General features: G+C 42.8%; 1 protein-coding gene across 1 annotated transcript in view; it reads right to left on the bottom strand.

The window, feature by feature from the left end:
- The window catches only part of nhsa (Nance-Horan syndrome a (congenital cataracts and dental anomalies)), a 60,795-nt gene extending 37,718 nt beyond the window's left edge, over positions 1 to 23,077 (bottom strand). Inside the window, exon 1 of the mRNA XM_053431016.1 lies at positions 22,670 to 23,077. Coding sequence (XP_053286991.1) covers positions 22,670 to 22,949 — 280 coding nt within the window. The 5' untranslated portion in view covers positions 22,950 to 23,077. The remainder of the gene's footprint in view (positions 1 to 22,669) is intronic.
- Between the last annotated feature and the right edge of the window lie 583 nt (positions 23,078 to 23,660).

The raw sequence follows: 23,660 nt of genomic DNA, 5'->3' as shown, positions 1-23,660 counted from the left end.
GAGAATTAATTTGAGAGTATTTAGATTTTTAACTCAATCCGTAAGTACAGTCTTGGTTAAGAGAAGTGGCAGCTGCAGTGTGTGAAGACTCTGGACTAAGAGACATTAAAGAAAGGATCTCCCAAACCCACAGTATTAGACTTCTTTCAGGAGTAGTAGAGTGAGAAATGTGTGTGTGTGTGTGTGTGTGTGCATGTGTGTGTGCGAGTGTGTGTTTGTGTGTGTGTGTTAGTGGGGGTGGGGATGAAGGGGGGGGGGGGGGGTAAAAGATGTGCTTTCTCCACATGAGAAAGACCCCAAATTCAGCAGCCGCCACTCAGTTATGCGTGACCACCAACCTCTCCCATTAGATGACCTTTTATAGCCCCTTTTTACACAGCCTGTTCAAGGCAGGAATGCTGTGGCTTTATTCTACCTCGCCATTCTGTATTAAAGGTACGAACGTGGACTGAGGGGATTGTGGTTCCGCCTTCAAGCCAGAAGCAGAGCTGGTCGCATCGACATCAGCTTAAGCGTGTCGGGCTAAAGAGGCCCGACGCTCTTGTGTTACTACTCACACACGGAAACAGCATTACACCGGCTTGACTGGTTCAGTGTAAACAAGCAAATGCAAAGGCACAATAACAAGGGATCTTCTTAAGGTGAATATAGTGGGATCCCTGTATGAAAAGTGGCTCATCTTGTGGAAGAGCTCATTGGTTTGTTTGTGTGGTTGGTTTTGTCCTCAAGTTCCTGAACAATATCTCTTGGCTTCACCGATCAATTAGTGTAAATCAAACTTTAATTCCTTGGCTTCCCGGGGAAAAATAATTATCAGACGTTCATTAATCTGCTTCCTGATCTTTCACACTCTGCCAACACACAAACACCAAATCAACTGTATAAACTGTAAATATTTGATAACTGACAAACGCCTCTGTGTCTCTGCCGCTTCTCCACTGTTCTGCGTTAGTCTTCTTGTGTGGTCACGGGAGCGGCAGGAATGCGAGCGAAGAGGAGAGCCAACAATGCTTTTAGAGCCACCAAAATCTTGTACACAAGCCACTTGTATAGTTCCTGTGGTTCCGTATGCGCAGAATAAGCTCTCTTTGAAGGAGAGGCTCAGGGAGATAAGGGATTTTAATTGGCACAGTCACTTCACAAGGCCCGGCCGAGCCCTCCTGAGAGACAAAAAAGAAAAAGACGGTCTCAAAAGAAGAGGAATAAACTTTAACTAACTCTGACATTCAGCGAGACGTACAATTTTTTCCACTTGTCACACTAAGCAGGAGAGACAGTCCCATGTCCAGAAAAATAAATGGCTTACACAGTGTGGGAATGATCCTGGGAAGTGACTGTGATTAGTCTGGCTCCACTGGGCATGATATCACAGCAGGGTAACCTGGCTCAACAGGAACACTCACAGAGACGAGGGAGGCGGAGTGAGAGAGAGACAGAGCGATAGAGGGACAGAGACGACGAGTGAGGGGCTGTTTAATGGGAGACTGAGACGGAGAAGCCAAGGGAACAAGCATGGCAATTTGGTATCCACAGTCTGACAGTGATTTCTAAGATGGTAATCACATCAACTGTGTAGTGGAGGCAATGTGACATCACAGCGAGCTGGGAGCTGATCCCGCCCTGGCAGGCACCAGTGGAAACAGCAACGACTGAGTCTGTGGGTCCAAAGACTAACTGGTGCATACAGGCCCTCTAATCATGAACAAGAGGATTGTGAGATATCAAGTTATACGCTGAAGCCGTTCAACAGCAGCACCCTCAGTGCGATCAGGAGATCACTGCTGACGCCATCCAGGTTGTAAAGAATTTAAGTCATTCCTACAGTAAGTCGGGTTAGCAGTCATATGATTGTACACACAATGAATAATCTCCTTAAATATGAGAGGAGAGTGCAACCTTCTGGAACACATGCATGTTTTTCCTTTCAAGAAACTTATAAGAAGATAACTAACTAGCTAAATATGAAGCGACGTTGGTTAGCTTAGCTTATTATAAAGACTGAAATGCAATGCACTATGCAGATCCTCCGTATTTTCTCTGGTGCATGTGAGAACAGAAATGTCACAGTGAGAGGCTTGCGCAGTTTCTGCTGACTTTCTCTGCTTGGACTCAAAGTAAAAAGTCTGTAGAAAGTCAGGAGAAGTCGATGTGAGAACACAGCAGGTGATCCCCTGCTGGATTCACCTTGACCACGTCGAGGGTTGATGACACTTCTAACACACGACAGAGGCAAAAATGAAAAAACGAAAAGAAGAAGAAATATCTTCTGGTGAAAAAGCGTTGACAGACATAGAAGACACGGACGAAGATGTCAGGAGAGTTTATGGCGATAAGAGCTGACACGGGTGTTGTGGCGCTGTAAACATGATTACGTGATCTCCACAGCAGAGTAAATACATCACTTTCTGTCTCTGTCCGTTGCAGTCGGCTGCTGCACCTCTTGCCTGGATAATGTGGAGGATTTGTTGCGGTTGTGAACGTGTCTGTGCAGAAACCATCCGCTGTGTTGTGCATCTGTGAATGGCAATCTCTGGGTAAACTGTGTACCCAATTCTCTGGATTTTGTAAAGGTCTTTATATGTGTTACTTTAGGGTTTGGACAGAGTTAAGATAAGCTAAGATAACCTATAGAATGTAATTGTACTGAACTGTATAGAGACAAGAACTGTATTGGATCTCCAGATATAACTCTTAGCAAGAAAGTGAATAAGTGTAGAAACTACTCCTTTAAACCTTCAAGTCTGTTTATTATCTCTGTAATTGAGAAAAAGCTATTGCTCTCTTGATTTAAGTTAAAAACAGGCTGTGGGGAAAACCATGTATGAGTATCATACTTTAACTGCAGCTACAACTTCAACTGGACGAGAATTTAAAACTTTAAACATGAAAAAAATGTTTAACTGAGTGATAAATATTTGGAATGAGTGATGGCACCAGACAGAAACAGGCCTGTGTCTGAGTTTGCACATATTTGAATGAAAACACATGTGATTAAAAGGCGGCTTGGGTCAGAGACATTGGCCTCAGAAACACACCAGATGTCACTGGCGCCTGGGTGGGCGGAGCTTGTGATTGAGAGTGAATACTAATGAGGAGAAAGGGGGCTTCGCCACATGCTCGGCCTCTGCTGCAATAAGGGTCAGTAGCAGTGACACCAAACTTCACAGGGACAGAAGTGTGTCATCTGACATGCGGTAACCTCTACGACGATCAGATTAAGGGCAACAGATTAAACAGATCTGTCTAAGGTCACGTACATACATACATACATGCATACATGCATACGTGTGTTTGTTATTTATAGGCAGCATAGTACATGGATTGAGTTTTGTAATGTTATGCAATTGTTGACAGTCACTCAAGGAGGGTAAACAGGATGACACAAATTAGAGACTTCAAATCTTTGTTGTCCTTCATCTGCATCAGAATCATTATATTATTGTACATACACCAATAATATAATGACCTGTTGGGACGTTCCAAAACTAAACTCTAAACAAGTGTAGGTACTCTAAATAAAAGTATTACTTTCACCATATATAATGAAATACTTTAAGCTGCTGTATAACATGCATTGGAGCAAGTACGAAGGAATCCCCTCTCTTCGAAGATAACACAGAGATCCTCGAGTGACACTATGTTGACACCTGCTGAATAGGACACAATGCAACTGAGTAACAGGTCAACAGCTCCTGCAAGCAAAAAATCCTCCGACCCTGACCCCAACATCCTGATGGGCAACAGGCCGGAGGGAAGTGACAGACGCAGCACCAGGCATCTGTAAGAACTGCGGATGTTGCTGGCAAGCTTCTGCCTCAAGCCACAGTGTTGTATGCTGCTGGTCTCATCTGCTTCAACAGGGCTCATTTTAATGGTAAGAGCCAGATGTAGTTACATTCTGCCTTCCTTAGCGTATACCACTCATGCTATGACTTTATTTTAAAAAGGAAAAAACACTCTGCTTTAATATCTAAAGCTTTTACTTTTGGCGGCTGGGGTATGACATTAAATTACCTGATCTATTTTGTTTTCATTGTCGTTTGTTAGTTTGTCTGTTAGTAAGCATCAATATGCACTCAACTTGGTGGAAGGATGTGGTACGGATCAGGAAGGAGCCAATTCAATTTCAGTGTGGATATGGATCAGGGGGCATATCCAGGATTTTGTTTACCCCCATCTTTAACATTGTGCAATTTATGTTATGTTTTCACCATTTCCCAGGGAATTATTCATGGGGCTTGATGAAAAAAGACAAATTTAGGGTACTGTTGGGCCTTGACGGAGGTATGCGCTCTACTGAAAGCCATTCTAGTATTCTTATGTGGTGGGTGACAAAACCAAACAGCCATCATGTGATAGCTCAGAGAGATAGATAAACCCTTTTTTATCTCTTAATTTGATCCCCAGCATGTTGGGGCTATCTCAGGTCCTGTTCAGACCTGGTATTAACATCTAATCACAAGTGAACAGCTCTGAGTACAAGTGTCAACGCACCAAAGATGTGTTACGGATTCACGAGACCACATTCAGAGGTGTTATAGTAATGTTTACCTAACATACGTCCTGACATGAGGCCTTATTGTAATCCTGGCCTGTGGATGTTGTTTGCATCGAGTGCATTTATGAACAATGAGTAATTGTGGTCTAGACAGGAGGGCCTGTACAGCTTGTTTATGGAGGGAAATGAGGTCTCAATGGGTTGCGGTGTAGGCATGCCACTATCTACCTCTCAGCGCAAACAGAGTATTTGTGGTATGATATCTGACAGGAAACATGATCAAAATGACAGAATCACACCTCCAGTTTCCCCTGGTTCACTATCAGCTATGTGTGACCTTGCAGAAATTAAAGTCCAGATGGACAGGTCACATCTGTGTATCCTCTGTCACCCCTGTACTCCTTCACCCTGAGGGCTCTGGGAATGTCATGACTGTAAGGCTCTCTTTTCCTTCTCCTCCCCATTCACATTTTTTAGACCTGCCCTTTTTGACCATGACCAACCAAAGCCATCTGGTGTGACCATGTAGGATTATGAGCGACTACAAAAACAACTTGGCAGAGATTTGAAAAACATTAAAAATTAAATAAGGGCGACAACTTCAAAAACTAACAGACATCAAGCTACTTATTTGAATGAACCCACAGCCTCATTAAAAACAGATTCATAAAAATCCATGAGGACTCATTCGTTACGCAGTAGGTCTACACACCTACAAAAAAAGCAGATGTTTAAATGTGGATTACTATGTAGACATTGTCCTCTTCCAACACTTGAACATCTTATGTGAAATTCCACTGAATGAGGACAGGCCTCCTTTCTGTCATCTTCTCATAAACGTCCTGTCTCCTCTGAAGATCTGTTGAAAGGCTTCTTTGTGTCAGCGATCAGAGCCCTGGCCTCAGACATCCTTCCATGTCAACATTGGCAACGCGATTACAACACCAGGCACCGACAATCCACACTGTCACCACTTGTGAATTAAAATCCACTACAGCGTCGCAGCATACGCAGCATTAATGACTGGAAACCAACTACAGATTGCTCCACTTGCACGGACATCAACAAACATCAGCAAATGTGAGTCGATGACTAGGAAAAAGTAGATTTTGGTTGCATGAATCATCCAGCAGCTGCCGCGCAGATGGATTTTTATTTGAAAAATATTGTCATTTCTTCAGATTGTGATTAGAGTTAATGAGACTGTAAAAACTGCTGTAAACACATTACCGTCACAGAATCAGCCAAAATGCTATAATCTTCAACACCTCCTTAAAGATGACTGGTATATTATGACTACGTGTGACCTGGGAGAGCCAAGCTAATTAAGCGTTCAAGTAAAACTACAACAGCTGAGTTAACTACTGCCATGGTGACGACCATATTAGGCCAGGGCAACTCTGGTCAGTTCAGACTAAAGCTGTTTTCAAACATGACCTGCGGGTAAAGTTCGGCGAATTGGCTACAGAGCCACAAATGGTTTGCATTATTCAAGCGAGAGGTGGAGCAGCCGGGTGCAGCAGACAGAGACGTATTTACTCATGCTGCGGAGATCACGTGATTTTCTTGACAACGCACATAAACCAGCATCAGCTCTTATCAGCACAAACTCTCTTCCACGTGTGTCACATCTGACGATTTTTGTTTTATTATAACTTTTGCATCTGTCATGACATCTACCTCCCCACTCGCTCGCTGTGAATTCAGCGGGGGATCCCTTGCTGTGTTCACACATCGACCTCTCTGGATTTTTACGGACATTATACTAGGAGGCCAAACAGATTAAGCCCACAGAAACTACGAAGCATCTCACTCTGACATTTGCATTCACAGATACACCTCCTCCAGAGAATGAGAAGACACCTCCCTCCTTCCTGTAGCCACAACATTTGGCTAAATGGCCATATTCATAAATCAGTTACCAGCAACTTACTAAACAAACCATATGTTTTCATTTTGCAGTGGTTACTCGTGACCTCAGTGTTGTTTCAACTGTAGACTGGAGACCAACGATATCAAATATGTTTGACCAATGCTCAACCGGCTTTGGTTTTCTCAGACAAAAAAAATTCTGCAACAGCCAAAGGTAATTCTAACAAATAACCGTAATCTACTTTACAGGCTGCACCAACGACTCAGAGGATGATGTGTACGAGCCATTGCCTAATTACTGGAAATATTGAGGGGTTTTTCCCTTCAGGGGGATAAACAACCAAATGCCAATATGAAAACACAGATTGCGTGCTTGATACTCCCTCTGCCCACATGCAGAACAGACATATGGCTGTGTTGATACCACTTTTTGTCCTTTTGCACATTTTCACTCACACCTCACTCTCAGTTTCCTCTTGAATCCAATCGCAGCGTCTTTCATGAAGCCCCTGGGATGACACCTGGTCTAAATTAAATTGCATTAAAATACCATGAATGTGTTTATTTTCACAATGGGCAGCCACGGTGGGATTCAAACCCCTGACCCAGGGTCAGTGCCATCACCACTGAGCAACAAAGGCCTGTGTTGAACTTATACATTTCACAGATGGGGGACAAGGAAGCAGCTGCACAGTGCCTTTTAAAGACACTCAGCATAGTTCGTACCTATGGCACAACTGACTGCTCATGACATCAGCGGAGAGGCATGCATCTCTGTGCATTGCTATTAGAAATGTATTGTTTACTGTTGAGGAGTGTGATTATCTCACTTTATAACATAATAGAGGCAATGAGATGGGTTAAGTAGAGATGGAAGAGACAGGCTGAAGATGGAATTAACTGTTCTGTGTGAAATTAGATTGGACTTTGCATTCGGTGTAAAATGATTTGATCAAACGACATTAGAAGAAAAGTATTTTTGGTTACCTTGCAACATATTTAAAATAGTTTGATAGTTAAACCTTCTATACATTTATTGATATATAATGACAGCTGACAATGGAATGAAGCTTTGATTCAAGTCTTGAGACCAATTTATGGGTTGGCCAATAATTATCAGATAATGTGAATATTTTACCGACAGACTCAGCTTTCATGTTTAATGATAGGTGCAAATATGTTTTTTTTATCGTATATTTGTGTTTACATTTTATTTAAAGTTAATTGTATTCAAGTTTATGATTAAACAATAAAATATCAAGCCTAAATTAAATTTCAAGGGTTTCATAACGACATCTTAGGAATCTAATGTTTTCAATAAACTGGCAAAAATTTTGGAAATCGAGAATATAAAATATCAATATCTGCATCGGCCCCCAAAAATACTCATTCATTCCACAGGCTCAATTCAATTCCTTAAAATACTGCAGTAAACTCATATAAAATTAACTTAAGACATGTAGCTGAAGTGAAATATTACATCTAAGCTTTTTAATTATGCAGGAACCTCTATCATATTAATTCAAAAGTCACCCCAGCGCAATTTCTTGAGACTATTTCTCTCCCTCATAAATTACAAAGTGTTTCACGCATGACAAGAACTTGAACAGAGAGCTAAATCACTCCTGGATACACCTTCACCTGTGATTATTCCCAACATATCGGATTTCTTAGGTATTCTCGTGGCAGAGGTCATCAAAACAGAAGCTGTGAGAAGAGGAGACAGTCAAGTTATAGTTGTGCAATAACTCAGACTTCAACAAAACGACAGAACACGTACTTCAAAGTCTGTATCTGTACTCTCCTCACTTGCTTAAAATCCTTCTCTGTTCCCACCCTGAGAGAGCCCAGCAGATCAGCTGTGCATACTAAATAAAGCAGCCCAGTAAGTCTGACTCAGCCTGTTACTTTAAACTCTCACTAAACAGCCGACACTGTCTTCCTTAATAAGATCTGGTTCAGTGCTCCTTCAACTGGAAGACCCCCTGCCGAGTGGGAGCAGGATGTGAGGTCGAAACATAAGCCTGTACATGTGCACATATGTCATAACTGTTTTGCTTGAATACCTGAACTACTCAAACAGAAAAAAAGAATACCCCCAACATCTATTGTCATAAAGCGCTTGTACATTTTGAGGCCTACAGATTATGACTGAGGTTGTACTTCTCTGGGTGTATTCTCTGTTCACATAAATAAAGGTAATTAATTCCTTTCCTTGCAAATGCAGCGTGTATCTTCTGCAGATTTGTCTGCCAGAGTACTACATTTCACCCTGGCAATCCGACAGGTTGAGCATGCAGGTCATTCTTTGGCTGAGCACCAACATCAACAACAATCAAATAACAAGGAACACCAAATAGGGAGTGGGAATGTGTGCAGCACACAGAGTTGAAAAGGGCAGGATGTGATGCAATGGCAAAAACTAAAGAAACTAAGGAAAGTTGCGACAGTAGATTTCCAGATTTAGCCTCTGTAAATAATTACCATTTTCCTGAGTAAGATCTTCTTTAAGCCCAGCTTTCAACGCAAAGCCACCATAAAAAGACAAACACAACAAAAGGTCTAACAACTTCCTTGAAGCAAGAAACGCCTTCAGGACTACAATTGAGACTGAACTCTTCAACTCAGATAACCTGTGCTCTTTATACATCTCACTCACTCTCAATGACAAGGTAAATGACTAAGTCTAATCCCAACGAAAGCCTGTGTGTCTTATATTTCCTTAATGTGGATAAAACAACTGCAGTACAAAGATCAGGGCAGAGTGCCCCTCCCGGTGTCCTGCTGTCCTCAGACTGTGTTTAAACCAAGAGATCAGACACCCGTAATCTCCATTGTCCTGTCCTGGGTAGACGGCAGGGTCCTACCGTGGCCCAGTTTAACAAGCGGGCCATCTGCAGAGTCACAGATGGCTCCGGCAATGTCTCACAGGTTCCCACATTCAGATAGAGGGTTAACCTGATACGAGTTGCTTCTAAAAGGAATATACACACACACACACACAAGAGTGGGAGCAAAGAAAAAGTTTGGAATCGTTGCTGCTTTTGTTAAGTCATCATAATCTGCCTCGGTATGGCGGTTGGGTATTTATTAGGTTTTAAAGCCTGAAATAACACTGCAGTCATTTTTCACACCATATCTGCTCCATCATCACAGCCCTGCCTCTTCAACCTAGATCTCCTGGAACATGCAACATATGCTTTTGATTACAATGTGTTATTCTCTTCTGTCATAGTGAAGTTGTATTAGACCCACCTCTTCCCACTCCCTTTATTGTTGCACCTCTAAAAACACATAACAAAGCTCTCCCACCTCAGAGTCCACCCTGTTCACATTAACAAGAGGGTTCATTGGCTGAACAAAAAAAACATTCTCTTTATGGCAAGGAGGAATAGACATCATCAAAATGATAAATGAGACATTTCTGTCACAAGCTGGTGCCACGGTGGCATTTTGTTTGACAGTGAACAAACAGTTGGGCAGTAAAACACAGACACACTTTGAGGACACATGTAGTGAAAGAATTCAAATCAATAGCCATCAATGGGTCCCGCCGAAGGGGGTTCAACTGCGACATTTCTTCCTTTAGACAACGTGCTGCCAAGGTAACTGTCCAGACATTAGGTGAATGCAGAGGGTTCCCACTGACAGCATCATTCAAACAGGTCCCGTGACCATGATCTCGTTTTCTGATTGGCTGCGGAAGCTGCTGGGCATCATCCCAGCATGGAGGCTGTGACATTGACCTCACGTTAAGCTGAAGACAGGAGGCTGGGATACTCCAAGATCTGATGGGAGAGTGCGCCCCAGCTTTGTGTCCCTCAATGGAGATGTAATGAGTCAGACAAAACTCCCCAGCAGTCAGCCAGCTGGCATGCAGCTCGCCGGCACAAAGAGATCTGCGAGGGCAGGCCTTTCGCCCCAACGGCACTCTGTTTAGGCATGGCAGCCATTCAAACCCCTGCTTTCCATTTAATTTGCCCAAGTGCTTTTATGTCTGCATCACAGTCAGACGTGTTTCTGTTGTGTGTGTGTGTATAGAGGGATCGTCTGACACACCTCCAATGAGCTTCCGTTTGCTGGCTGGCGATGACTCTAGGGAGAAGGTCAGGCTCTTGATGTTTCCGTGATGGTTCATGTATAAGTCGACACCTATAAACACTGATACAACTGTACTGAGGATGCACCAGGATGACTGGTGCCACACACAGAGACACATCTGACCGAGCACTGTTTATAGCATAGTTTGAATGCAATGCATCCCTGGCTGCTTTGAAATGTCCCTGAAACACAGATGGATGTGGGTCATTTGCTTATTCCCAAGCTTAGAACATGCTTTATAGGTTGGACAAACAGCCACAACAAAACAGTACTCTAGTCATATGACTGTGAGCAAATGTGAACTATATGCAGCAGATCCCCCACAGAGAGATTGAAAGTCCTCTGCGGACTGATTTGGCCGTTTGACGAGTTTATCAAATTTTCTGTTAAATAGCCAGGAAAGAAGGGTTGACAACCACAGACCTAGAAATGAAACTTTATTCACTGACTTCTTCAGAATCACATCTGTGTTTTGTTAAACTTCAATGGTTGGGAAGCACAATTTGTCGCTCATTATGTGTATTATGAGATGTATAAATTGGCCTTGTTAAAAAACCGGCCTCACACTGAAGATAATTGTCTGTGTTTGTGTCAAGTTATAATTTTAGTGAATTGGAAATACGGAGAAAACTTTTTATGAAATATTTCCGAGAGAGAATGACGAAAACTAAAACACAAAAACAAACCCTATTGTCTGGTCTCGGTTTAGCAGTATCCGTGGAGAGGAGAGAGTCTAAGTGAAAGTATGTGGTCCTAATGAAACGACAGCACAGTGGACTCTGGGCTGACAGCCAACAGATGGGGCTGCTCAGTCGGGAGCAACACAGCATCACCTTCAGGTACTTTCCTCAAGGCTCTGCATACAGCTGCCACTTCAGATACAGCCTGAGGGAGGGAATACTCTCTTCAGATAAATTTATGTGAGCAATCTGCCAGAAGGCAACCGAGGTCAACAGCTTCCGCATTTCCCATAAATGACTTTTCATAAAAAAGTATCATTAGGAACTATTTCTCCAGGGACTCAGAGTAAAAACAAGAGCTAATTCCCAACTGCAGTAACTGAAACAGTTAAACTATTTGGAACCAAATTCATATCCCCATTAAAACAAAAGGGAGTTGCCAACTGATAATGGCCTTTGGCATCATTAGTATACACCTTGCCTTGTGGCAGAAAAGGATTATTGACACTATGTGAGTCAACTTTGCTCTTTTTGGCTAAGACTATGGATTTTTCTGTTAATTTGTGGCTTTTACTGTCGACCACAACTTCACCGAAAATAATTGCGGATAAAAAGCTTTTCAAGCAATTTTATTCCTACCACATATTGCAGATTCCACTTGTCACTTTGTTCCAAGCAATATTCCCTCATTATTATAAGTTTTACCACCACAGCAAAGTATTTTTAAAAGCCTGCCAGTTTCTTTAAATTATTATTTCTATTTTATAGCAAAAATGGAAACCTGAGGAGAGAGATAATTTGATTTAAACAACATTGTATGAGTAGAAATTAAGCATAAACCCTCGCAGTAAGTTATTCTACGATGGCTTGTTGCCTGATGGAGAGACGCTGCCAAGGCAGACTGGGCAGATCATCACAAAGGCCCTACAGCAGTGAGGGAGGATATGAAACTGGGTTTGTCCCAAATATTATTCACTTTCTTTCTTTCAGTCTTTCCCACCCAAGAAGTTCAGTGGTGTGGGAACCTGGAGGTACTGATGCACATGTAGCTTTTAAAGTACAGTAGTAAATATATGTAGCAAATATGTTTGCTGTTTGTTAAGGCAGAATTATGACAGGCAAGCCGTTGGGTCCAGACATATTCAGGTGTTTGCTTTTCACATATGAAGAACGCAGCAGGAGATTGTGTAGGGCCGACATGTTCACAACAGCTGGAAAATGTCTAAAATACTAAAGCAAAGATGTACAAATTCCGCTGTGGAAATCCCATGTTCTTATTACAAAAATAATTGTTGGGCAGCTCTCTTTTATCCTGAGACATTTGTAGTTTTCTGGTTTTGCGTCCACCTTGTGTATTCAACATGCCCATTAGCTGAGAATTGTCCCGCTGTATTCTCACATGGGCTCACCCAAGACAGTTTACAGTGATTTTAAAGGAAAGTTACTTAGAGGTTGCGGTAAATGTCCGGAGCAGGAATATTTGCATTCTCAAATAAAGACCCTCCAATTCTGTAGAATGTCTGGACTTCAGTGCATGGCTGAAAGCAGTTCAAGACAGCTCCAGAAAGTTTTTGAAAGATACAATGATATACCTATTTCATAATGTATTCAGTGAAGTTGGAAGATTTAGCAATTTCTGCACCTTCATTGTGGAGAAGCAACAATACAACGTCTCATTCTATTCAAGCTTTCAGTGCTCAGATGTCAGTGGAAGTCCCCTCCAAGTCCCAACTCTCCCCAGTGAGTACTGAGAGTAGACTATTGGATTGGTAACTGGATCTTTTTCAGGGTAGGAATCTATTTCTTCGAAACATGTGGGATGGATTGACTGTTAGCTCGAATTTCCTGTTTCTCGTAATTAACCATCTAATAGGAAGATCTCTGCACCATGGACTCTGGAGGTTTAATGTGCCATGAGATCGGGAACAATGGTCACAACGAAACTGAAAGGATTTAGAGGGAAATCAAATGAACCCTGTTGTTGTGTCAGGCTGTTGCCAAGGGACATTACATCACTCATCTGACTGTGGTGAAGTTCAGCAAACAGAGCTCAGTGAACTCATTGCCTGCTTTACAAATTAAAAGGGCTCATTTGTGTTTTATACATTACTACTCAGAAACTATATCAAATATTAAACCAAATACCCACAGTACAAAGCACCATCATCTGGGCTGATTAGTGGTCTGTAAATGTTTAATTCAGAGAGCCACTAACTGAAAAGCTGAACATAATGGAGAACAGGTCATCCATTTTTATGGCCAAGCACATTTTTGCTGCTATAGCAGGATGGTCTCTCCCTAGTGGGGCTGCTGGGAGCGTGACTGGCTGAATCCCAAAATAAGAAACTGGGATACAGAGATGAGTGAGAGCTAGAAACAGAGACCCAGAGGCTCAGAGAATGCTTGCAGTCAGAAGAGAAGAACAAAGTATATCAAATGCCTGGGGGAGCGGGCAGGCACAGATATTACTGGCCAGAAGAAAGGATGAATCTGGATGAAGAGGAAATATCCCAGAGGAGGGGGGTATAAAGGAGGGAGTAACAAAAGCCAGAGCAGAAGGGTGAACTTACATGTGCTTCAGAGCACAATGAGCTGGGTGGAGTCCTTTCACGCTGACCTGTCCGGTGAAGCCTCTGTGGAGGCCTCAGGTCATTCTCAGTGCCTCGGCTAGTTATCTGGAGCATTAAAATGATGCACATCTTGCATGAAATCTTCAATATGGAAAGAAATTAAAGATAGACTAATTTTCCATTTGTTCACAGGTTATAGATTTACTCTGTGAGAGTTGGTATTTTTCCCAATGTAGAGTGTAATCTAGTCTTTGGAAGATAAAGAGACATTTTGCTCCGAATGTGACGCAGTTCCTTTGTGGTAAGGTGCTGAAGTGACAAGACGCAGAGCACCGAAAACCTGTGTATCCAGGTCAGTGACGCTCGTTCACAAACACTCAACTGGCCTCTTACAACGGTGCCTTCCACCACTTGCACTTAAAAAGTGTAAATAACTGTGACAAGTGAAGGACCACAGGACGGTGCAGAAACAGCAGGAAGCAGATAAGAACGTGAAGAGTGAGTCTGCCCTGAAGTGACAGAGGTCTTATGAGGAGAGTAGAGAACGACTTGTGAGATTTAACAACCATCTGCTATGGACGGGGCAAAACCTATAAGAAGGATTCTTACCGGGTGATACATCTAAAGGTTCCCCAACTTCAATTAAGTGCAAGACAGAGCTGCTCCCAAGAGCTGAAACTCTGAACACAGCCAAGGCGAGTTTCTACACCATGAAATACACACAGAAATACTTCACTGTCGATGTATTGGTCTTGAACAGGGTGGAAATATGACTTACCGGAGAAGAAAGTAAGCTATTAAGCAATATATGTTAAAGATCGCATATTAAGCTATATTATTCATGATTTTAATTTAGGTTATTTCTTGTAAAGGTTTACATGCTCTAATGTTCAGGAACCACATCCCTTTGCTCATACTGTCCTTTGCTGAAGCTCCTCTTTTCAGCCTCTGTCTGAAACGCTTGGTTTTAACTCTTATCTCTTTAAAGTCCCCTTCCCAATAAAGCCCAGTGAGGCTCTGATGGGCTGATCGTTTCCAGCGCTAGTTGGAGACGTTAGCCTCCAGTCTCACTTAACCTAGCTTTGTTAGTGGATGTGCCAGGCCAGCCGTAAGTCATGCACTGAACAAACGTGGGGCATTGTGGGGTCATGCAATATCACATCAGAATGATGCGGAAATTGATCGGACTAGAACTTCAGGAGCAGATTTTAAGAAGCAAGATTTAGCTAAATACTTAAACATATATTACACTAGAAGAAAGAAAACAAGAAAGATAATGTTTCTTTTAAATGTTTAAGCTTGAGTTAGAGCAGATAAAGCCAGTGTTTAATCCATTCTCTACACTTTTGGTCTTGTGCACCAGCCCCCAAATTTGAAATGCTAAGATTCACATTTAGTGTTGCCCCATTCACCCTTCTTCATACAGAAATCCAAACCTTGACAGACATGCGGTTTATAGTTCTGGTTTCCTAACTATGATTGGAGACTGGAAAGTCACTGAGGTTAAGGGGTTCAGTGTCAACCCAAACAAAATAATTTGAAAACTCAACACCAGTGTGAAGTGAAATCAAGCAGATCAAATTGTGCTAACCTGAACTGATGAGCACACCATTTATCCAGAGCCTCATATTCAGCAGGTGCTTCATCTCATTTCTTATGGGATGGTAGAATAATTATTGAAAAGACTTTCAACTTTGAAGTCTTGCTGATCCGCTCCTATACCGGGAAGAGGGAAGGAGAGTTCACATTCCACTCAAATCCCAGTCTAAACACCTGCATGGCGTAGACTACAAATGCACATGTGTTTCCTACCTGTTAAAATACCACGTCAGTTTTATTCACAGCAGTCTTCTGTATACCATCCCACTGGAAAAAGAGAAGTCTTTGAAATAGCATTGGAGTATTAAAATAACACTCTCTTTTTCTAGAGTCACCGTCTCAGATCCTTAATCTCTCGGTTCCTTTTAATCTCACCCTGCAGATAGTAGGGAGTAAGAAAGGAAGAGTTCATCAGAGTTTCATATGACTTCTTATCATCTCTGCTTGCAAAGATTCAGTCTAAAGTTTTCTGTCGGAATAATTACATTGTGTAATATTTAAGTCTGTGAGATGAGTCATGGAGATGGAAACAGCCTGTGTGAGGGGAGCAGACCAATGCAGGTGGCCTGGAACACATCTGGCAAGACAAAGTCGGTGAGACAAAGGCCAGGCGATGATAAGTTTTATTGACCTCTGTGCTGTCAATATTTCTCCAGGTTGCCACGGAAAAAAATGCAGCGAGGTGTTGTAAACTGCACGCTACAGTGATGTTGGTTTAACGTGAAGTCAGACGTGTATTTATTTTATCTTTGGAGAAAATCTGTTAGTTTCAGCTTTCAGCTACATGTGGGTTCAGACAGACGCCTGAGCAGATGTTACAGCCAAGTACAGAGAATATCTTTCCTGAGAAGAGGTCACTCTGATCTTTATTCTGTGCACAAAATTTAAAGCAGTACTTAACTTGCACACTATTTTCAGAGAGGGAAATACCTGGTGCCACAGGTCACAGGGACTACAAAATACACCAGGCAGTGTGGCATTATATGTGACTCAATGTTTCTGTGTAGCTCTCAATGCCTGAAAAAACTAAAGAATGTGTTTTGCTGCAGCTTAACCGGTGATTTTAAACTGAGCAAGTCACAGAAAGTAAAGGAATAAAAAAACATCCAGAAGTAGCCACGTGACTGTTCATGGCTCAGTTCACATCCAGGCATGGGAGACAACCTGGACGGAAGAGTTCATTTAAGTTACAGAGTTGGATCTGACAGTTTAATCATGCCTGGCCCTGGACTGGGTTTTACCGCTCCGCTGACCTGTGGCTATTCAGTATCATGTCAAACGTTAAATCCACTCTAATTGGCCGCTCATGTCTTTAGAAGCTGAGTGATAAGCAGGACGGAGGTGGCTGTGTTTTTCCTTTTGTGTTTTGAAGGGGGTGTGTAGAGGGGGTTGGGAGGTCAGCAAGCTTTTTAGGTCAGGGGCTGGATGACTTTGCCCCCGCCTCTTCTTCAGGACAGGCTTGAATTGTCCCCCTGGTGCCTCGGCGCCATAATCAGGACTCCATAAAGAGTAATGGGTGCCGGGGAATGTTATTCAATAAGTGATTGTGTGTGTGTGAGAGACACATAACACACCTCAGGGCAAGGAGATACCTTATCATGGCCCCAAATTTCCTCAGCAAAAAACATAATCCCCTCTCACCAACAACAAACTACAGCTTAACTTTCACAGCATTAAAAAAGCTGCAATCTTTCACACACTAAACACAAACGTTGCTCTGCATACCTTAACATACAGAGACAAACAGTAGATGGATTTAAGTTGAGATCGTAGACCCCCATACTCAGGGGCACTTGCTCTCTTTGAGGATCCCACCACAGGAATGTAAAGTGTAATGGCTCGCACATTTCCCTCAAGTAGAGCAATGAAAACCTTAATTTTAACAAAACGTCTCCTTTCATAAACAAATGCAGCCTCCAGTTTCTCCCCCCATTCTCTCCTAATCACACCAGCCGACTGTGCTAATTCAGCGAGCACGTGTTGGGGGTGCAAGGTCACAGAAGTGCGAGCGAGGTCTGTGGTTTTCGTGGTCACTGGTGTTTTGGAATTCTTGAGTTGACAAGGCAGTTCAACATAAAACCACTTAAATCACAGGCCAGGAAATCCAACGCGAGGTGAGGTGCTGAGACGCACACACGGTTAATAGAGCCGGGTGAAAGGGAAACCTTCAGTTTAACTTGCTACAAGGGCCACATTTCGCATTTCAATGTCAAATCATACATATATAAAACAATATGCTGACGATTATGTGTTTATGCCAATTTATCAAGTTACACTGGAGAATTCTGAATTTAAGCTATGGGTTTGTTTAAAGTTGATTCTTATTTCATACCTCAGACCCAAAAGTCAGAGCTGAGGGTAGTCCTGAGCAAAGATACAATAAATGACATCAGCTGAAAGACAGTTACATGAAAACAACCAGCCACAGCATCAAGGCTGTCTAGGCATTCTCTGTGCCTGTCTGGGAAGAGTGGGGAAGAGGGGGGTTGGTGCAGGAATGAGTGAGCAAGTCTTTGAAATCTGCTCTATAATTAGCAGGGGTACTATATCAACAGCAGGTTGTCTGGACCTGCTGAAATATGCTCACGGTTCTGATAATGAAGGAGAAGAGAGGCAGGGGCTCTTGATCCTGCTGTGAAACGTGATTCAGGATGCACTTAGTTATTTATTTATTGTCTTTCAGGTGAATAATTCAAGATCTTTGTCCTCTCAAAATAGTTCGGGCCTAGAGTCATTAATATTTTGCCACATCTTATCACACCACTTGCTATATATTTAACTCAGCCACTTAAGGGTCACTGAGGAGAAGTATGCTCATGAAATGTTATCTCATTCACTGACAAACTATAACTACAGCATCCAAATCTCCACAGTGAATTCCAACACTGACTGATATTGACCTCGGCTGTAGTGTGCACTGACTCGTCGTTGTAGCCTCATTTAGTGGTGTTCCAGTAAAGGCTGGACTAATGTGGTGTCCTGGCCTGAGCTGCTTTAGTGGGAATAGACTGGATGATGTGTGACTGTACACCGCAGAAACTTTCTTTCCAGACCATCGAGGCTCACAGAGCTGCACGGACGTCACCGCGCTGATGTGGAAGAGCGGCTCTGGAGTGAAATCAGCAGACAGACAGGACCGTGACTGCAGAGAAAATATACATGGTGCTCAAACTTACTTCAATTGTTGTTTAAGCAAGCGGAAAAGCAGTCCAGTGGAAAGCCTAAAGCACCTTTAGGCACAGTAGAGATTATCTGTAACTGCTGTATGCCTCTGTCTGATCAGTTCTTAAATGTTACATAACATGCCAGACATGTCAAACCAGTAAGTGTAATTCAGCTGGGTAATTAAAGAATCAATTTAATGGATCAAGGAAATAGGAAATTTTATAGAAATGTTAGTCAATGCAATTTCCTTGAGCAACAATATGACTTCCCTTATCTAAAAGATAAGATATAAATCCTGTCTGGCCTACATGTGGGGTCATTTGCTGTGTTGTATTATATGTTATATTCGAGGCACATAATCATCCCAATATTATGTAATGGTGTCAAATAAAAACTACCGCCATGTTTTATTTTTCAAAGCCGTTGGTCAATGAACTACAGCTTTACTAGGATTTGCTTTGCTGTAATACTACAACACATAACCCATCTTATCCAACTCTGGAGTCACAAGATTGTCGTGAGAGACTCTGCACACAATTTACAAAACTAGAGAAGATTCTGGTCATGTATCCATGAAGAAAAAGTATTAGAGATTACCAGAGAGTTGAGGCAGCCCCACTGTATTGCGTGCTACTGTGTTTAAACATTTTCTCCGCTTTAATCTGTGGGACCGTGAGACCACTGCTTTCTATTCGGTCTGTACAAGGAATGTCGTAAAACTTGCCAGGATTGTGCTCTTGGACCAGAAAAGCCAGAGGGCCACTTGCCGCCGCAAATACTACATCTCCCCCCTCAGCACTGAGCCAGTGTAACTTAAAACCCGGCGGAGTGCTCTAACGTGGGACTGCTCTGCAGAGCCCGGGCCTGGCTCTAGAGCTCTGATCGCGTCCAAAGCAGACACTGATGGGGTGTCACAGGAGAGCTGTCCAAACACTGGGCTGAGGGATACATGCCAGGCGCCTGGTTGTGTGTGTGTGTGTGTGTGTGTGTGTGTGTGTGTCTGAGGATAGGCGGCAGAGAGAAAGAGTATTTTTTTCGTCATTAGTGAATTATTTTAGGTGTGTACTGTTTGTGTAAAAAAAGAAACTTTTCATTGTTTAATTGGATTCTACTGTATAACTAACCGTGCCAATCAATCTTGACCAGTATGGCCATCACTTCTATATATATACTTGCTAGAATACTGTAAGCACAGCACTTTTATAGCTGCTGCTGTTGATAGAGAATAGTAGTCTGATTATGGGATCAACCAAAAATAAAAAGAGACACTTCACTTCCATTAAAGCCTGTTATTTGACCTAAATGTGTCATCATCTCACCCAGCATTCAAAAATATGCCCCTGCATACTAGTATTAGCATAGAGGGGATTGGAAGACAGCAACAACATACCACTCTGATGTAAGCGGTGGTTGGCTGAAGCACCAACTCTGCCCAAACAAACAGGTGACTACCATGGGATAGGCCATGCAATACCTAATCCTAGGTAAGTGTCTGATTCTGCATAATTCAATATTGATAGCTGTGTATCCACCAGCTTGTCCTATGTACAAGACACAGTGACATCATAAAAACCCACCCCCACCCACAAAACTCTTCGTGCCTTGAACTGCCCCATTTACACTAATTGTCATTCAGATGAGTGTGGGGGGGTTGTTATTTAAGGCTGCCCCTGACACCATTAACATGAAAAGCACAATTAAGAGTAATTAGGCTTTTCCAGGCAAAAGGGGTTATCTGGTAACCAGGCACGCAATAAACCTGCATATAACATGTAGCATTACAAATATTTTCATTCATTTAAATTCTTGTCTCCATCCATGAATTGCTTGGGAAGGCAGGTCAATTTAATCTTGTTTACACAGCAAGCCCTTATAACAAGGAATAAACAGTGATTCACACGAAGCAGCAGGTCCAGTTGACTTCTGGCTAACAATATCAAGATAACCCTTGACCAGGGATGACACAGAACAGACACACTCAACAACTGAGCGACTTATTGTGACACACCTCACAAGATGCAACACAGGCCGGCAAAGCAAGTCATCTCAAGGTTTGAATCAGGTTTAAGAGGGGTCGGTGAGGTGGGGGTGGGGGGTCTGTGTTTTCGTTGTGGCAGGCGGAAGATAAATGCCTTCAAGGCCGAGAATTCGCCCCATTCACAGATAACAGGAAGCGAGATCTGGGTAACATGCAAGGACTTGCTCAACCTATAAGTTCAAGCGGGGTCAATCCACCGGGGTATGTCCAAGCGGAAGAAACTGCTGTGGGGATGGATATTTTAGGATGGGAGGGGATGCACAGGTTTCCTAAGTTCTTCATGAAAACAAGGCACACACACACACACACACACACACACACACACACACACACACACACACACACACACACACACACACACACACACACACACACACACACACACACACACACTGAGGAGGGGTGGGAGGATGGTGTGGTGTGGTGGGGGGCAGAGATTAAAAGAGCCCCATGCTGTGTTATCAGGGTAATGAATTCTAACTTGTGGCCAAGCAAAGTTCAATATGCAGATAGACAACTGTGAGAGGACAGCAGAGCATCGTATTACAGAAGTTTAGATACTGCAGAGGCATCCAGCTTTCAACTCATGCTGGGCTATATTAGCGTATATATATATATATATGTGTATGGGAGTGGTATATAAAGCAATATGTCATCATTACTTATGAGATATAATTATTGATGATTGTCCATACGCACATGTAAACATTGACAAGTTACAGTGTGTAAACAAAAGAGGGACTAAGATGAGAACTTTCTGTAAATCTCAGTTTGTGTCAAACTCTGTCAAACTGCCGCCAAATTGCAGCGAATAAAACTTTAAAGTTAGCTGCTTTTGAGCTAGCATGATCATGTTTCTGTAGAAACACCAAATTGCAGTGAATAAATACTAAAATACTGCACCTCACCTCTCAAAGGGGCATTTTGCATTCTCCTTCAGTTAGACTAATACCAGGATGTAAAATTGTAATATTATCGTTATCTTGAACCACGTATCGTATATCGATAAAAAGTGTGAAACATTAATACAGTTAATGTAGCTCCATAGCTGACTTTGATTGAGAAATTCTGTTTATAATGAGACGTAGCAGTGTAATAGCTGTGAATGGCCTCAGTGTCACACGCCCCTCAGTGTATGAAGAGATGACAACAGCGGGTGTTTGACGGCATGTATAGAAAAAGCATGAAAGACAAAATGACAACTATCATTAAATAGTCAATTGGAAATTTCTACCTTAAAATTCCGGTACCCTTGTACAGCTCAACAATGAATTTACCCTAAATTTAAGCTAGCTGTTCTTAAGCTAACATGCTAACGTTCCCATCCATTCTGTAGTAACTTTAATTTATCAACACAAATACACAAATCCTACACTTCACGCTTTTGAGGGCATTTTTTAATCAGCTTAAGTCTGACAGAAATCATGAAGTATTATGACAGACATCATGTTTAAGGATTATTTTGTAATATATTGATTATCACATGATCGCTATATCGTGACATTATCATTATCGTGGGCCTTGTATCATGGATCTCAATGAGCCATGAATTACCCTGCAACTGCGAACCCTAACATATCCTCTGAATGTTGGATTGATAGCAGGACAAAATATATTGGTGTTTTCATAAGTACAAATGTCAATTAATTCAGTTATTGTAGCTGCATAAAGCTGCTGTGGCTTCAGAAGGGCAAGTCGTAGCGGTGTAATAGGTGCGCACAGCCTCACTGTCACACGCCCCTCAGCGTGGGACGAGATGACACCAGCGGGTGTTTGACCGTATGTCTACAGAAAGCGTGAAAATAAACATCACAGCTCAACTCTGTATCAAATGTCTCCATACACATGCTGCTGCCCTGTCAGCGCTGAACCAGGATTTTACTCCCACTTTTCCTTACCTCTAAGTTAGCCGTTTTAAAGTTAGCACGGTAACGCTCTCTGTAGTAACTTCATTTTGAATCTGCGTCACTTTTGTTGCGGACTGAAAACTCCGAGACGCAAAGTTTCCTGAGGATGTCTCCTCGTGCGCTTCCCTGGTTCCGTCTCCTTGCAGAGAGCAGCTTGTGCGCGTGCATGCAGCCCCAGCAGGGAGCAGACCATAAGTAAGAATAAAAGTAAGAATAAGTGAAGGAGAGGGAGTACTCACGCACGGCCTCCTGTTTGGGGTCCAGCTCGGAGCAGGTCTGCTCCAGCCGGCCGATCTTCCTCTGCAGCCCCCTGACCCGCAGGCTGGTGGAGGCCAGGTCGCTCTCCAGCTCCTGGAATATGGAGCAGGCGTGTTTGGCCAAGTCCGACAGCTGCCGCAAGGTCCGGGATAGAGCCACATGACTGACGGAGACCAGGTCCTCGAAGAGCACAGCCTCCTCGTTCGGGACCTGGTACCTGCACAGAAACTGGGGCTCCACGACTCGCTTGGCGAACGGCATGTTGGCGCGGAGTAAATCCAACCGAAGTCACCCGAGGGTGGGCAGAGACCACTACTTCCGCCTCGGCCCCTGGTCCAGTTTGTCTGGGTTCAGCGGCTGCTGGAGCCCCCCATCCCTCCACTGGCCGGAGAAGAGTGTTATGCTCGTGGCCGCGGCGCCGGCTCGTGCTGCCCTGACGCTGCTCTGTGTTACTGCTCGAAAGTACAGGGGGGTTTTAAAAAGTGGCGGCGACAAAACCTGGAGTGGAGTCTCAGGATTGTCCAGGATCAGGACTGTTGTGATCTGCAACGGCTCAGAGCTGCCAGGAAAAAAAAGAATTTAGTGGTCCTGCAACACTTGAATGTGTATTTCACTGCACACATATACACACACACACAGCAAAGCATTGTGTGTGTTAGACTGATATGACAAAGTATGACACACACAATGGAGTCAAAAATCTAGCTGGAGAGTTAAAGGGATAGTTCACCCAAAAATTAAATCATCTTCTCACCTCTATGCTGATCGAGGGGTGGCTGAGTTGTTTGAGTCCACAAAACACTTTAGGAGTTTCAGGGTAATCGAAGTAAATGGGAACGACTTCCTCAAACGTATGAAAACAACATAAAAATCTATCCATACTTCCGGATTTTAATGTTTTTTTTCTGTTTCACGTTTGAAGACGTGCTCACCATTTACCCTAATTGTATTAGATGTGGCTGTTTACCCCTG

Source organism: Pleuronectes platessa, chromosome 9 (genome assembly GCF_947347685.1).
Source record: "Pleuronectes platessa chromosome 9, fPlePla1.1, whole genome shotgun sequence".
Classification (NCBI taxonomy): Eukaryota; Metazoa; Chordata; class Actinopteri; order Pleuronectiformes; family Pleuronectidae; genus Pleuronectes; species Pleuronectes platessa.
Note: the sequence above shows the minus strand (reverse complement) of the source record. Positions and strands in the feature narration are given on the sequence as shown.